Source organism: Oncorhynchus kisutch, linkage group LG25 (assembly GCF_002021735.2).
Source record: "Oncorhynchus kisutch isolate 150728-3 linkage group LG25, Okis_V2, whole genome shotgun sequence".
Taxonomy (NCBI): domain Eukaryota; kingdom Metazoa; phylum Chordata; class Actinopteri; order Salmoniformes; family Salmonidae; genus Oncorhynchus; species Oncorhynchus kisutch.
Genome location: NC_034198.2, coordinates 34754612 through 34768865, shown reverse-complemented (window position 1 = coordinate 34768865; position 14254 = coordinate 34754612). Strand labels below are relative to the sequence as shown.

Genomic DNA, 14254 nt, shown 5'->3' with positions numbered 1-14254 from the left:
CAGTCTCGTCCAAAACTGAGATTTGCGAGAGAATTTGGAAAAACTTGTATGTCACAGAATGAAGGGTACCGTAACAGTTTTCCTTGGGTTGGCAGGGTTCTCCCCAGGATTTTTAAAAAGGTGGTGCTGCTGAGTACGTTGGCGGGGAGAGTCCCGGAGAGGGCAGTGCTTCCGTCCTTTGGACATTTTCTGCTATCTAGAGGAAAAACGGGCCTTGTATGATATATATATATATTATACATTTTTTCTTCTACAGTGCACAGCACCCCTCTTACATTCTTTGGGGAGAATCCTGGTTGGGTTTATTTCCATCCTGCCCACAGCACCCAATTAATCAAATTCAGAGCGCATCTGCACGCAACCCAATTGTAATGCCTATGGTCAATATGGTTTGACATATATCCCTATGGGGATTACACAATGTACATGGGACAATCTTTTTTTAAATGTCAATAGCTCAAAATCTCAATGACTTAATCGCAAACCAACTTTAAAATGGTAGAAAATCATATACTAATATTGAAATAATTTAATGAGACAACTAGGTGTGCAACATGAAAATATTGTTCCATTTACATTGTGTAATTTATTGGACGTTCCCTAACTAGCCCCAAAGTTTGGATAGCCTAAGTCAGGCCAACTTTGCCATGGTCGCACACAGGCCGGCTGAAGCTAAATTGGGCGAAAGAAGTCGGCTAGCTTGCTTGCTAGTCTAGGCGACTTCGATACAAAACCTGGTTAGACTGGTTCAAGTTAACTAGAAGGGTGAGTGACTGTACGGTTTTGACAGAGTTAAAGTACAAACGCTTCACACATTCGAACACAAACACATCAAAACACAGCTCCAAAACACAGATGTTCTGTCGCATTTCCTAATGAGAATTGAACCGATGCTAAATCAGGAAGTTCAGCTCCCCTTTAAAGCCAGGTCATTTTCAATTGAGCCGACATAGCATTTACCGAGAATGAGATCTCCGGGAACATTGTATTCGAAAGACGCATTATCGATAACATGCGATCGTATTGAATATTCTGTCCGTGCTGATCGCTTTTGTCTGTGTAGGAGTTGGAGTCGTGGACAGCAGACTTCGCTCTCCCCACCACGGTGTGGCTGGCAGGGTTCTTCAACCCCCAGTCGTTCCTGACAGCTATCATGCAGTCCATGGCCAGGAAGAATGAGTGGCCTCTGGACAGGATGTGTCTGTCTGTAGAGGTGACCAAGAAGAACCGCGAGGACATGACCAGTCCACCCAGGGAGGGGGCCTACGTCTACGGACTCTACATGGAGGGTACGGGTTATCATCTTGGTTGCATTCTAAAAATGGCATCCTGTTCCCTATGTAGTAAAACACACACAAAAATGCCATGCCAGATTATTATTATTTTTTTTTATCTCCAAAGTGATACACTGTAAGGCACATTTGCGGCAATTTTATCCATTAGCATCCATCTCCTGGAGATGAAGTCAGTCAATAACACAGGTGCAGTCAAACCTTTAAACCATTTAAAAAATATATATATATATATAATATTGATCATTTAGGTTACAGAGTCATCCATCCACACACACAGTGCCCAGTTCAGTTTCTGGGGTGCCTCACTGTATGAGCTGTTTAGTGCAGGAGTTCCCAAATATTACAATAAAATCTATGGGCTAGTTGATCTGGACATTTCTGAATAAATGACTGACATGGCAAGAGGAACTGATGCACTACCCAATTTATAAATTGCACCTTGTGCATTCTACTATTCCGACTTACTTTCAAGTTCAGTTCCTGGGATGACTCACTGGATGAGCTGGTTAGAGTACCATAGTAAACACTGCTAGATCAGTTCTCCTCTCAACTGTTCTTAAGGTTCCTCCAGGGATCTCAAAACTCCACAGATAGCGGGCTGTCCACACACAGTTTGTGTATTCACCTTCAGACCCACTACTCTCATCATGTACCAGATTCCACTGTCAATACAAAACTAATGGATATGGAATGTACAAAACATCCTATAGTAACGTTCCTCTTGCTGACAACATGTACTCAGCATATTAATGTTTGTAGTTAATGGAAAACACAACTAGTTTCCACCACAAAAACACTGCTATTTCTCAGGCATTAATAACTAAGTGGTCCATTTGTACAGTACTGTAGATATACACAACCATACAGTCTCATTGTGGAGAGATGTTTTTATATGTTTAGAGTTAAACTTTTTACAGTAGGTATGTGTGTGTCTGGTTGTGTATGTACAGGGGCACGCTGGGACACACAGACAGGGGTGATAGCGGATGCTCGACTGAAGGAGCTGACCCCCAACATGCCGGTGATCTTCATCAAGGCGGTACCGGTGGACCGACAGGAGACCAAGAACGTGTATGAGTGTCCCGTCTACAAGACCCGCATGAGGGGTCCCACCTTCATCTGGACCTTCAACCTCAAGACCAAGGAGAAGTCTGCCAAGTGGGTACTGGCCGCTGTCTGCCTCCTGCTCAGTGTGTAAGAGAGGGGCAAGAGAAAACACAGAAACACTCAGACCACTCATCTGAACTACCTTTTTCATTAATAAAAAGCATCAATGTTGCACAAAAATAATTACAGATTTGTCATATATGTCTATTGGAGGAATGTGATGAACACAGACATCGGTGAGGTAAGAGAAAGATGTTGTTTCATGCCATTTCCAAGCTCAACACACTCCACTGTATCATAGTACAGCTTTCTCACTGTCCCAGTGTTCCTAGGAAGGTCCACTAGGGGGCAGCCTGTACAAGCATGGTTAGGACACACAGATGCAAAGAACGGTACAATACAAGCATGCACACACAAACTTCAGGCGATAACCTTTTGAATGTGAAAGTGCGGTGTGATTATTGGAAGGCTTCCAGCCTGTTGTCAGTACAGTAACAATAAACATACTGTAGATAAGATCCATTTTTAACCATTCAGCTATTGTTAGAGCTAAGCTTTTTTTCTTCTTTTTTCCTTCCTCTCCTCTTTGGCAGATAACAGCTACAGTAAGTACTTACTTCAACCACAGACTTATATAACCACGTTTAACTTTTATTCTGGGAAACTGCACCTGGAGGGTGTACCTGTGAAACCACATGGAGATGGTAAGGTGTTGATACTAGCGCTGGCGTACCGGACACCCTCACAGCCAGTGGAGCTTACTCAGGTGTTTAAAATCACATATCAGACCGAGAACCTAATGGTTCTTAGGTAGTTCTTTGAGTTTTAGTTTAGAAAAAGATCGTCGCAGAAATGACAGTTACAGGGATGGTTTAAAAAAAATTAAGAGCTTGATTGCAATAGCAACATCAGGGAAACTAGACAGAAGGGAGTTGTAGTTCTTTAACATTTTTAATTTAGCCTCATTCTCCTTAAAGCCGGGCTCAACACGTTACAGAAAAGATTAACTGTATAGGAAGCTCTGGGGACAGGTCGTCTGGATACTGGGCTGCCAGTATATTGGCAGATGCAAACAGATCGAATACAACAGGTGGAGGGCGAAATGCTTACTTATAAGCCCTTAACCAACAATGCAGTTAAAGAAAACATGCATTTAAGTATTTACCCCAAAGAATTAAAGAGCAACAATAAAATAACAGTATTGAGGCTATATACACAGGGAGTCAATGTGTCAATGTGCGGGGGGACAGGTTAGTCAAGGTAATATGTACATGTAGGTAGATGTAAAGTGACTATGCATAGATAAAACAGTAGCAGCACCGTAAAAAATTTGTGTGTGTGTGGGGGTGTCAATACAAATAGTCCGGGTAGCCATTTATTTAGCTTTTCAGGAGTCTTATGGTTTGGGGGTAGAAGCTGTTATTAAGAAGCCTTTTGGACCTAGACTTGGCGCTCGGGTACCGCTTGCAGTGCGGTAGCAGAGAGAACAGTATGACTAGGGTGGCTGGAGTCTTTGGCAATTTTAAGGGCCTTTCTCTGACACCGCCTGGTATAGAGGTCCTGGATGGCAGGAAGCTTGGCCCCGGTGATGTACTGGGCCGTACACACTCTGTTGTGCCTTGCGGTCAGAGGTCGAGCAGTTGCCATTCCAGGCGGTGATGCAACCAGATGCTCTCGATGGTGCGGCTGTAGAACTAAGAGGATCTGAGGACCCATGCCAAATCTTTTCAGTCTCCTAAGGGGAAATAGGCTTCGGCATTTCCTCTTCACGACTGTCTTGGTGTGTTTGGACCATGATCGTTTGTTGGTGATGTGGACACCAAGTAACTCAAAGCTCTCAACCTGCTCCACTACAGCCCCGTCGATGAGAATGGGGGCGTGTTCGGCCCTCATTTTCCTGTAGTCCACGATCATCTCCTTTGTCTTGATCACGTTGAGGGAGAGGTTATCCTGAAACCACACTGCCTCCTCCCCATTTATTTTACCTTCATTTAACTAGGCAAGTCAGTTAATAACAATTTCTTATTTTTCAATGACGGCCTAGGAACAGTGGGTTAACTGCCCTGTTCAGGGGCAGAATGAAAGATTTACACCTTGTCAGCTCGGGGATTCGATCTTGCAACCTTTTGGTTACTAGTCCAATGCTCTAACCACTAGGCGACCAGCCTATAGGCTGTCTGATCGTTGTCGGTGATCAGGCCTACCACTGTTGCATCATCTGAAAACTTGATGGTGGTGTTGGGATCGTACTTGGCCATGCAGCCATGGGTGAACAGGAGGGGACTAAGCATGCACCCCTGAGTTGAGGATCAGCGTGGCAGATGTGTTATCTACACTTACCACCTGAGGGTGGCCCGTCAGGAAGTCCAGGATCCAGTTGCAGTGATAGGTGTTTAGTCCCAGGGTCCTTAGTGCCCTCCATAGCTCATCACTAAGCTATGGCAATGAACGCTGAGCTGTAGTCAATGAATAGCATTTTTTACATAAAGCGTTTCCTTTTGTCCAGGTGCAATAGAGATTGTCTCATCTGTGGGGCGGTGTGCAAATTGGAGTGGGTCTATGGTTTCTGGGATAAATGGCTACAGATGTAAGTGCTACGCGTTGGTAGTAATTTAGGCAGGTTACCTTGGTGTTCTTGGGCACAGGGACTATCGTGGTCTGCTTGAAACATGTTGGTATTACAGACTCGGTCAGGGAGAGGTTGAAAATGTCTGTGAAAACACTTGTCAGTTGGTCAGCAAATGCTCGGAGTACAATTCTTGGTCATCTGTCTGGCCATGCAGCCTTGTGAATGTTGACCTGTTTAAAGGTCTTACTCACATCGGCTACGGAGAGGGTGATCACACAGTCGTCCGGAACAGCTGGTGCTCTCATGCATGCTTCAGTGTTGCTTGCCTCGAAGTGCCCATAGTCATTTAGCTCATCTGGTAGGCTCGTGTCACTGGGCAGCTCGCGGCTGCGCTTCCCTATGTAGTCTGTAATAGTTTGCAAGCCCTGCCACATCCGATGAGCGTTGGCGCCGGTGAGTAGGATTCAATCTTAGTCCTGTATTGACGCTTTGCCTGTTTGATGGTTCGTCGTAGGGCATAGTGGGATTTCTTCTAAACGTCTGGGTTAGAGTGCCGCTCCTTGAAAGCGGCAGCTTTCAGCTCCCTTTAGCTCAGTGCGGATGTTGCTTGTAATCCATGGCCTCTGGTTGGGGTACCCATCCTACCCATTTTGTTCATACTGGTGAACCGGTGTTTGAGTTGGGTGGTTGCAATATCAACAGTCCCTTATCTCTGGTATTCAAAACTAAGTTTATATTGTACACAGCGCAATGGACATACTGTATAATGCGTAATGTCTCAGGAAAGGCTGTCTGGGTTGGCAATATTCAGTATAGAAAACAGTCAGCCCACAACCTGCAAGGACTTGTACAGGATACTAACCTCAACATTAAAAACAGTCACAATTCCAAGTCACAATTCCATACCTAAAACCTTGATTTTGGGCAAAATGACCTGGACTACTATCACCAAGGACCATCAAGAAAAACTAAAACAAGCCAAAACCTGCAGAAACACAGTGGAACATGGAAATACCATCCAACACAACACTGAGTGAGTAATGTTCAGTCTGAACCTACTTTCTGAAGCCAAAAAGGAAAAGACAATCTTTAGATAATTTTATATAAACCTTATTAAATAAGGCTATCAAACTGCTAGGAAAGAATCTGACTGAAATTAGCACTGAAGTGAGGTGTGAAAACTCAAGCCTAACAATGGCAGGAGACTTTCACAGCCCCCCCACCCTCCCCCAAATGCAGAGGCCTTTGAAGCCCCCTCCATCTGTGCAGAGAATATATCCTCCACAGAATATAACAGCCACAGAACAACTTTGGTTTGGATGTCATAAAAGGACCATGTCGCCAACACTTAAAAAAATATAGCTAGCTAATGACCTTTTCCCACGTGGAAAAGACAGAGTTGCTAGCTGGGATTTTCTACAAGGAATCTGCCTCCCGAGAAAAGTTTCTCCCAAGTGGTTGTGACACCTACTCCCATTGCCAGGCGGAATCCAGGCAATCTAAACCGTCTGCCCTGGCCTGTCTCCCCGTCTGGTGTAGGTACCCCCCTCTCTCCCGAGCTTTCAGTCGCCTCCAGCACACATGCACTGTTAAGGCGAGTGACTCTGAACTTATAATGGCTAGCCCCAAGTTGTTATACACTGCTCAAAAAAATAAAGGGAACACTAAAATAACACATCCTAGATCTGAATGAATTAAATATTCTTATTAAATACCTTTTTCTTTACATAGTTGAATGTGCTGACAACAAAAATCACGCAAAAATTATCAATGGAAATCGAATTTATCAACCCATGGAGGTCTGGATTTGGAGTCACTGAAAATTAAAGTGGAAAACCACACTACAGGCTGATCCAACTTTGATGTAATGTCCTTAAAACAAGTCAAAATGAGGCTCAGTAGTGTGTGTGGCCTCCACGTGCCTGTATGACCTCCCTACAACGCATGGGCATGCTCCTGATGAGGTGGCATCCGCCAAAGCATCCGCCAACTCCTGGACAGTCTGTGGTGCAACGTGGCGTTGGTGGATGGAGCGAGACATGATGTCCCAGATGTGCTCAATTGGATTCAGGTCTGGGGAACGGGCGGGCCAGTCCATGGCATCAATGCCTTCCTCTTGCAGGAACTGCTGACACACTCCAGCCACATGAGGTCTAGCATTGTCTTGCATTAGGAGGAACCCAGGGCCAACCGCACCAGCATATGGTCTCACAAGGAGTCTGAAGATCTCATCTCGGTACCTAATGGCAGTCAGGCTACCTCTGGCGAGCACATGGAGGGCTGTACGGCCCCCCAAAGAAATGCCACTCCACACCATGACTGACCCACCACCAAACCGGTCATGCTGGAGGATGTTGCAGGCAGCAGAACGTTCTCCACGGCGTCTCCAGACTCTGTCACGTGCTCAGTGTGAACCTGCTTTCATCTGTGAAGAGCACAGGGCGCCAGTGGCGAATTTGCCAATCTGGGTGTTCTCTGGAAAATGCCACCTGTGGACGTCGGGCCCTCATACCACCCTCAGGGCCCTCATACCACCCTCATGGAGTCTGTTTCTGACCGTTTGAGCAGACACATGCACATTTGTGGCCTGCTGGAGGTCATTTTGCAGGGCTCTGGCAGTGCTCCTCCTGCTCCTCCTTGCACAAAGGCGGAGGTAGCGGTCCTGCTGCTGGGTTTGTTGCCCTCCTACGGCCTCCTCCACGTCTCCTGATGTACTGGCCTGTCTCCTGGCAGCGCCTCCATGCTCTGGACACTACGCTGACAGACACAGCAAACCTTCTTGCCACAGCTCGCATTGATGTGCCATCCTGGATGAGCTGCACTACCTGAGCCACTTGTGTGGGTTGTAGACTCAGTCTCATGCTACCACTAGAGTGAAAGCACCGCCAGCATTCAAAAGTGACCAAAACATCAGCCAGGAAGCATAGGAACTGAGAAGTGGTCTGTGGTCCCCACCTGCAGAACCACTCCTTTATTGGGGGTGTCTTGCTAATTGCCTATAATTTCCACCTGTTGTCTATTCCATTTGACAATAAATTGCACATGCTGTTGTGCAATCAGTGTTGCTTCCTAAGTGGACAGTTTGATTTCACAGAAGTGTGATTGACTTGGAGTTACATTGTGTTGTTTAAGTGTTCCCTTTATTTTTTTGAGCAGTGTATTTCTCTCTTGTGCTTTATGCCATTTGCCTCATGCGTGGTATATTGACTTTGAACTTGGTTGTTTACCCAACCATGGGACAGTCTGTTTGTTCCCACACTTGGGACTCGGACTCCATTGGTTACACAGACTCTTGGCCTCCCATCTTATTCTAACCACCTCTCACCGGCTTTGTATTCATGTTACCTGATGAAATCGCTGTACAATATGATTCAAATGTTATAAATCAACACTGCAGAGCGCTCCCTGTCCTCTGCCGTGCCCCGATTGTATTACATCTGGAAAATGTGCATGTACACCGTGGCCCATCTACTGTTGCTAACCCCAATTCTGAATTGTGCTCTGCCTCACTGATTTCTGCACGTTAACAGTAGAAGCATATTACCTAAAATGTACCAATTGAAAGTGTGGGTTCACAGCTCCAATCCATATGTGTTGGTCTTTACTGAGACATGGTTAAGAAAGAGTGTTTTGAACACTGATGTTAACCTTTCTGGTTATAACCTTTTTCTGCAAGACAGATCGTCCAAAGGTGGTCAGTCTTTACCAAGGAACGTGGTCAGTTGTCTCCACCAAGTCTGTCCCCAAACAATTTGATTTGCCAGTTTTACACATTAAACTTTCAATTAATTGCTGGTTATTATCTGCCACCATCAGCACCTGCCTGTGCCCTAAGCTCTTTCCTGGCCCCTTACACTAAGTCTGAATTTGTCCTGCTGTGCAACCTAAATTAGGGACATGCTTAAACTACCTGACCAGACCGAATGCAATGACACTCCCAAAATGTCTCTCATATTCAAGGGATGACTCAAAACACCCAGAAAAGGCTACTCCCATTAATGCTATCCTTACAGGTCATTACAGAAAACACCAGACTGATACCTTAGTGATCACTGTTTTACAGCCGGTGTTTGTAATGGCTGCTCAGTGAAACGACCTGTCCTGACTTGTCATAGACGCTTGCAAAAAAACTTTAATGAGCAAGACTTCCTTCACAATCTGGCCTCAGTAAATTGGTATAGAATCAGCTTGATCCCCTCTGTCAAACACTTGGAAGACTTTTTATATATTTTCAGTGGTATCGTTAACAAATACAGGCCCATGAAGAAAATGGGAAAAAACAAAAAACGGGTTCAGCCCCTGATCTGGCAGAGTTACTCCGCCTCAAGAATTCCATTTGGCAAATCACTCGGCACACGCATACTGACAGGCTGACTGGCTCTCATTCATGCAAATTATAAATAAGTGTATTCAGGCTATCCGGAAGGCCAAAGTTAAAGTAACTAAGGAGCAGTTCGCTTTGTGGGTCTAACCCCAAGAAGTTCTGGAAAACAGTTAAAGACCTGGAAAATAAACCCTCCTCACAGCTGCCCATGTCACTTAATGTTAATGTGGTTGTTACTGACAAGGAGCACATGGCTGAGCTCTTTAGAAATCACCACTTCATTAAGTCGAGTCCTATGTGACTCAGCCATGCCTCCTTGCCCGTCCAACATTTCCTCATCTCCCACCCCTTCTAATGTGACTACCCAATGCTCCTCCCTCTTTTTCCCCTGCCCGCTACAAACTTTCTCCCTGCTGGCGGTCACTGAGTCCGAGGTGCTAAAGGAGCTCCTTAAACTTGACCCCCCCAAAAATCTGGTTTAGATCCTTTCTTCTTTAAGGTCGCTGCCCCAATCATCGCCAAACCGCTCCCCCCGAATCTGGGGAGGTTCCCATTGCTTGGAAGGCAGCCACGGTGCGGCCTTTATTAAAAAGGGGAGATCAAGCTCATCCGAACTGTTACAGGCCAATTTTTATTTTGCCATGTTTATCAAAAGTGTTGGAAAAACGTGTCAATAATTAACTGACTGGGTTTAGTATTCTCTTGGGTATGTAATCTGGTTTCCGCTCAGGTTATGGATGTGTCACTACAACCTTAAAAAGGTTCTAAATGAGGTCACCATTGGCCTAGATTTTAAGCAATGTTGTGCTGCTACTTTTATTGACTTGGCCAAAGCTTTTGATACGGTAGACCATTCCATTCTTGTGGACCGGCTAAGGAGTATTGGTGTCTCGGAGGGGTCTTTGGCCTGGTTTGCAAACTACCTCCAAGAGTGCAGTGTATAAAGTCAGAACATCATCTGTCTCAGCCACTGTCTGTCACCAAGGGAGTACCCCAAGGCTTGATCCTAGGCACCACGCTCTTCACAGCAACAGCAAGCAGTAGGAAGCTCTCATCCATTCATATGCAGATGATAGTCATACTCAGCTGGCCCCTCCCCGAATTTTGTGTTAAACGCTCTACATCAAAGCTTTGTGTGTCCAACAAGCTCTCTACCCTTAACCCTGTTCTGAACACCTCCAAAACAAAAGGTCATGTGGTTTGGTAAGACAAATGCCCCTCTCCCCACTGGTGTGATTACTACCTCTGAGGGATTAGAGCTTGAGGTAGTCAGCTCATACAAGTACTTGGGAGTATGGCTAGACGGTACACTGTCCTTCTCTCAGCACATAGCAAAGCTGCAGGTTAAGGTTAAATCTAGACTTGGTTTCCTCTATCGTAATTACTCCTCTTTCACCACAGCTCCCAAACTAACCCTGATTCAGATGACCATCCTACCCATAATAGATTATGGAGGCATAATTTATAGATCGGCAGGTAAGGGTGCTCTCGAGCGGTTAGATGTTCTTTACCATTAGGCCATCAGATTTGCCACCAATGCTCCTTATAGGACACGTCACTGCACTCAATACTCCGCTGTAAACTAGTCATCTCTGTATACCCGTCGCAAGACCCACTGGTTGATGCTTATTTAAAACCCTATTTGGCCTCACTCCCCCTTATCTGAGATATCTATATTGCAGCCCTCATCCTCCACATACAAAACCCGTTCTGTCAGTCACATTCTGTTAAAAGATCCCCATAGCACACGTCCCTGGGACGCTCCACTTTTCAGTTCACTGCAGCAAGTGAAAAACTCAAACTGGACCGTCTCTACCCTCTTGCCCTTTGTGCGGTTGTCTGTGCCATGTTTTGTGCTGCTGCCATGTCTTAAGTCTCTCTTTATATAGTGTTGTCGCTTGTCGGTTTTGTCCTATTTGTATTTCATTTTTAAAAATGTAATCATAGCATTTGTTCTTAACCAGTTGCGACGAGCAAACCCGTATCCGGAAGCGTAATCATAGCCTCAAATGCATTAGCATAACGCAACGGACATAAATACCCCTAGAAATTTTCCCTATTCATGAAAATCGCAAATGAAATAAATATATTCAAACACAAGCTTAGTGTTGTTAACAACACTGTCATCTCAGATTTTACAGCCAACGCTAGACAAGCATTTGTGTAAGTTTATCGTGGCATAATGCTATGCTAGGCTCTGCTGGCAGCAGGCAACATTTTCATGAAAATAAGAAAAGCAACCAAATTAAATAATTTACCTTTGAAGAACTTCGGATGCTTTCACTCAGGAGACTCCCAGTTAGATAGCAAATGTTCTTTTTCCAAAAATATTATTTTTGTAGGCGAAAAAGCTCCCGTTTCTTCACCATGCTTGGCTGAGAAATCGCCCGCAAAATGCTACAACGCCAAACTTATTTCAAAATTAGCTACATAATATCGACAGAAACACGGCAAACATTGTTTAGGATCCATCCTCAATGTGTTTTTAACAAATATATTCGATAATATATCCGTCAAGGCAGTTGGTTTCTCATAAGAAGCGATTGGAAAAATGGCTACCTCAGTATTTTACGCAAGGTTTTCTGCGGGAGACACCATGTGACCACATGCCATATGGTCCCTTACAGCCATTCTTCAAGGGAAATGCCTAAAAAGACGTCACAATGCTGTAGACACCTTGGGGAAGCTCATTCGTAGCTCATTCACAGCCATATAAGGAGTCATTGGCATGAGGCGGTTTCAAAATATGCGGCACTTCCTGGTTGGATTTTTATCTGGGTTTCGCCTGTAACATCAGTTCTGTGGCACTCACAGACAATATCTTTGCAGTTTTGGAAACGTCAGAGTGTCTTCTTTCCAAAGAATTATATGCATAGTCGAGCATCTTTTCGAGCATCTTTTCGTGACAAAATATCTTGTTTAAAACGGGAACGTTTTTCATCCAAAAATTAAAATAGAGCCCCCCTAAATCCGACTGGTTAACCGACTTGCCTAGTTAGGGTCGGACCCTTTTTAAAATTGCCTAAAATGACATACAAATCTAACTGTCTGTAGCTCAGGACATGCATATTCTTTATACCATTTGAAATGAAACACTTTGTGTTTCTACACCTGCATTGCTTGCTGTTTGGGGTTTTAGGCTGGGTTTCTGTACAGCACTTTGAGATATCAGCTGATGTATGAAGGGCTATATAAATACATTTGATTTGACTTTGAAGTTTGTGGAAATGTGAAATGAATGTAGGAGAAGATAACACACAGATCTGGTAAAATATTTTTTTTAAATGAGTTTTTGTATTTTCTATCCCCCCCATTTTCGAAATGCAAGAGAAATGCCATTATATCACTTCGTCTAGGCACAATTTATTTTAACCACCAGATGCCAGCAGTGTATGTGCAAAGTTTAAGACTGATCCAATGAAGCATTATATTACTCTTCAAAATGTTGTACCAAGTCTTGGTCAATTGATACATTTAAGTACATAACTATAGAGAACATATCATTTTTGTATGTAAATTTAAAAATAAGTTTACACTCAGGAATGTTAAATGAAGGATAATTAGCTTCCCTACAGAAAAGACACTAACCGTCACACATTAGATGTGGATTGTTTGATCAAATTGATTTTATCAAACAAAACTATGCTACACTGTATTTCTGGGACCCTCAGGATGACAAGTCAGAGCAAGATTACTGAATGTAAGTACATTATGTACCTTCATAGGTGAATGTATCAAACCAGTTTGTGATAAGTTGTGCACTCTCCTCAAACGATAGCATTGTATTCTTTCACTGTAATAGCTACTGTAAATTGGACAGTGCAGTTAGATTAACAATAATGTAAACTTTCTGCCCATATAAGACATGTCTATGTCCTGGAAAGTTCTTGTTATTTACAACGTCATGCTAATCACGTTAGTTCAACCATCCCGCGGGAGGGACACCGATCCCATAAAGGTTACACAAAAACCTGGACCTACAGGCTTTGGTAAACATTTGCACACAAAAAAGGACTTCAGGAGAATCTCTTCAGTTGGATTTAAATTATTTTATTTAAAAACTTGAATATTGCAGCCTATTTGTGTATGGGCTGCACTATTCAAAATTGGCTGAACTTATCCCCAACTCTACAACATTTTTCCTCATTGTTAGGCTATTTGATGTGACATTTTTATAAATAGCAGATAAATACGTTATATGCAGTGTCTCGAAAGTATTCAGACCTCAACTTTTTCCACATTTTGTTGTTACGTTACATCCTTATTCTAAAATGTTTTTTTTTTAAATTGAAATATACCTTATTTACACAAGTATTCAGACACTTTGCTATGAGACACTAAATTGAGCGCAGGTGCATCCCGTTTCCATTGACCATCCTCAATGTTTCTATAACTTGAAGTCCATCGGTTGTAAATTCAATTGATTGGACATGATTTGGAAAGGCACACACACACCTGTCTATATAAGGTCCCTCAGTTGACAGTGCATGTCAAAGCAAAAACCAAGCCTCGAGGTCGAAGGAATTGCTCGTAGAGATTCAAGAATGGATTGTGTCGAGGCACAGATCTGGGGAAGGGTACCAAAAAAATGTCCTCAGCATTGAAAGTCTAAGAACACAGTGGCCTCCATCATTCTTAAAATGGAAGAAGTTTGGAACCAGACTCTTCCTAGAGCTGGCGGTCCAGCCAAACTGAGCAATCGGGGGAGAAGGGCCTTGGTCAGGGAGGTGACCAAGAACCTGATGGTCACTGACAGAGCTCCTCTGTGGAGATTGGAGAATGTTCCAGAAGGACAACAATCCCTGCAGCACTCTACCAATCAGGCCTTTATGGTAGAGTGGCCAGATGGAAGCCACTCTTCCTTAAAAAGGCACATGACAGCCCGCTTGGAGTTTGTCAAAAGTCACCTAAAGGACTCTCAGACCATGAGAAACAAGATTCTCTGGTCTGATTAAACCA

The 14254-nt window shown here is 43.9% G+C and overlaps 2 protein-coding genes across 2 annotated transcripts in view; one reads left to right on the top strand and one right to left on the bottom strand.

The window, feature by feature from the left end:
* Positions 1–2579, top strand: part of LOC109889439 (dynein heavy chain 17, axonemal) — an 80397-nt gene extending 77818 nt beyond the window's left edge. The window contains exons 76-77 of the mRNA XM_031804569.1: positions 1064–1289; positions 2246–2579. Coding sequence (XP_031660429.1) covers positions 1064–1289; positions 2246–2493 — 474 coding nt within the window. The 3' untranslated portion in view covers positions 2494–2579. The remainder of the gene's footprint in view (positions 1–1063; positions 1290–2245) is intronic.
* The window catches only part of LOC109889438 (CDP-diacylglycerol--glycerol-3-phosphate 3-phosphatidyltransferase, mitochondrial-like), a 30057-nt gene continuing 17186 nt past the window's right edge, over positions 1384–14254 (bottom strand). The window contains exon 10 of the mRNA XM_020480864.2: positions 1384–2478. The gene's annotated coding sequence lies outside the window, so the exon portion shown is untranslated. The remainder of the gene's footprint in view (positions 2479–14254) is intronic.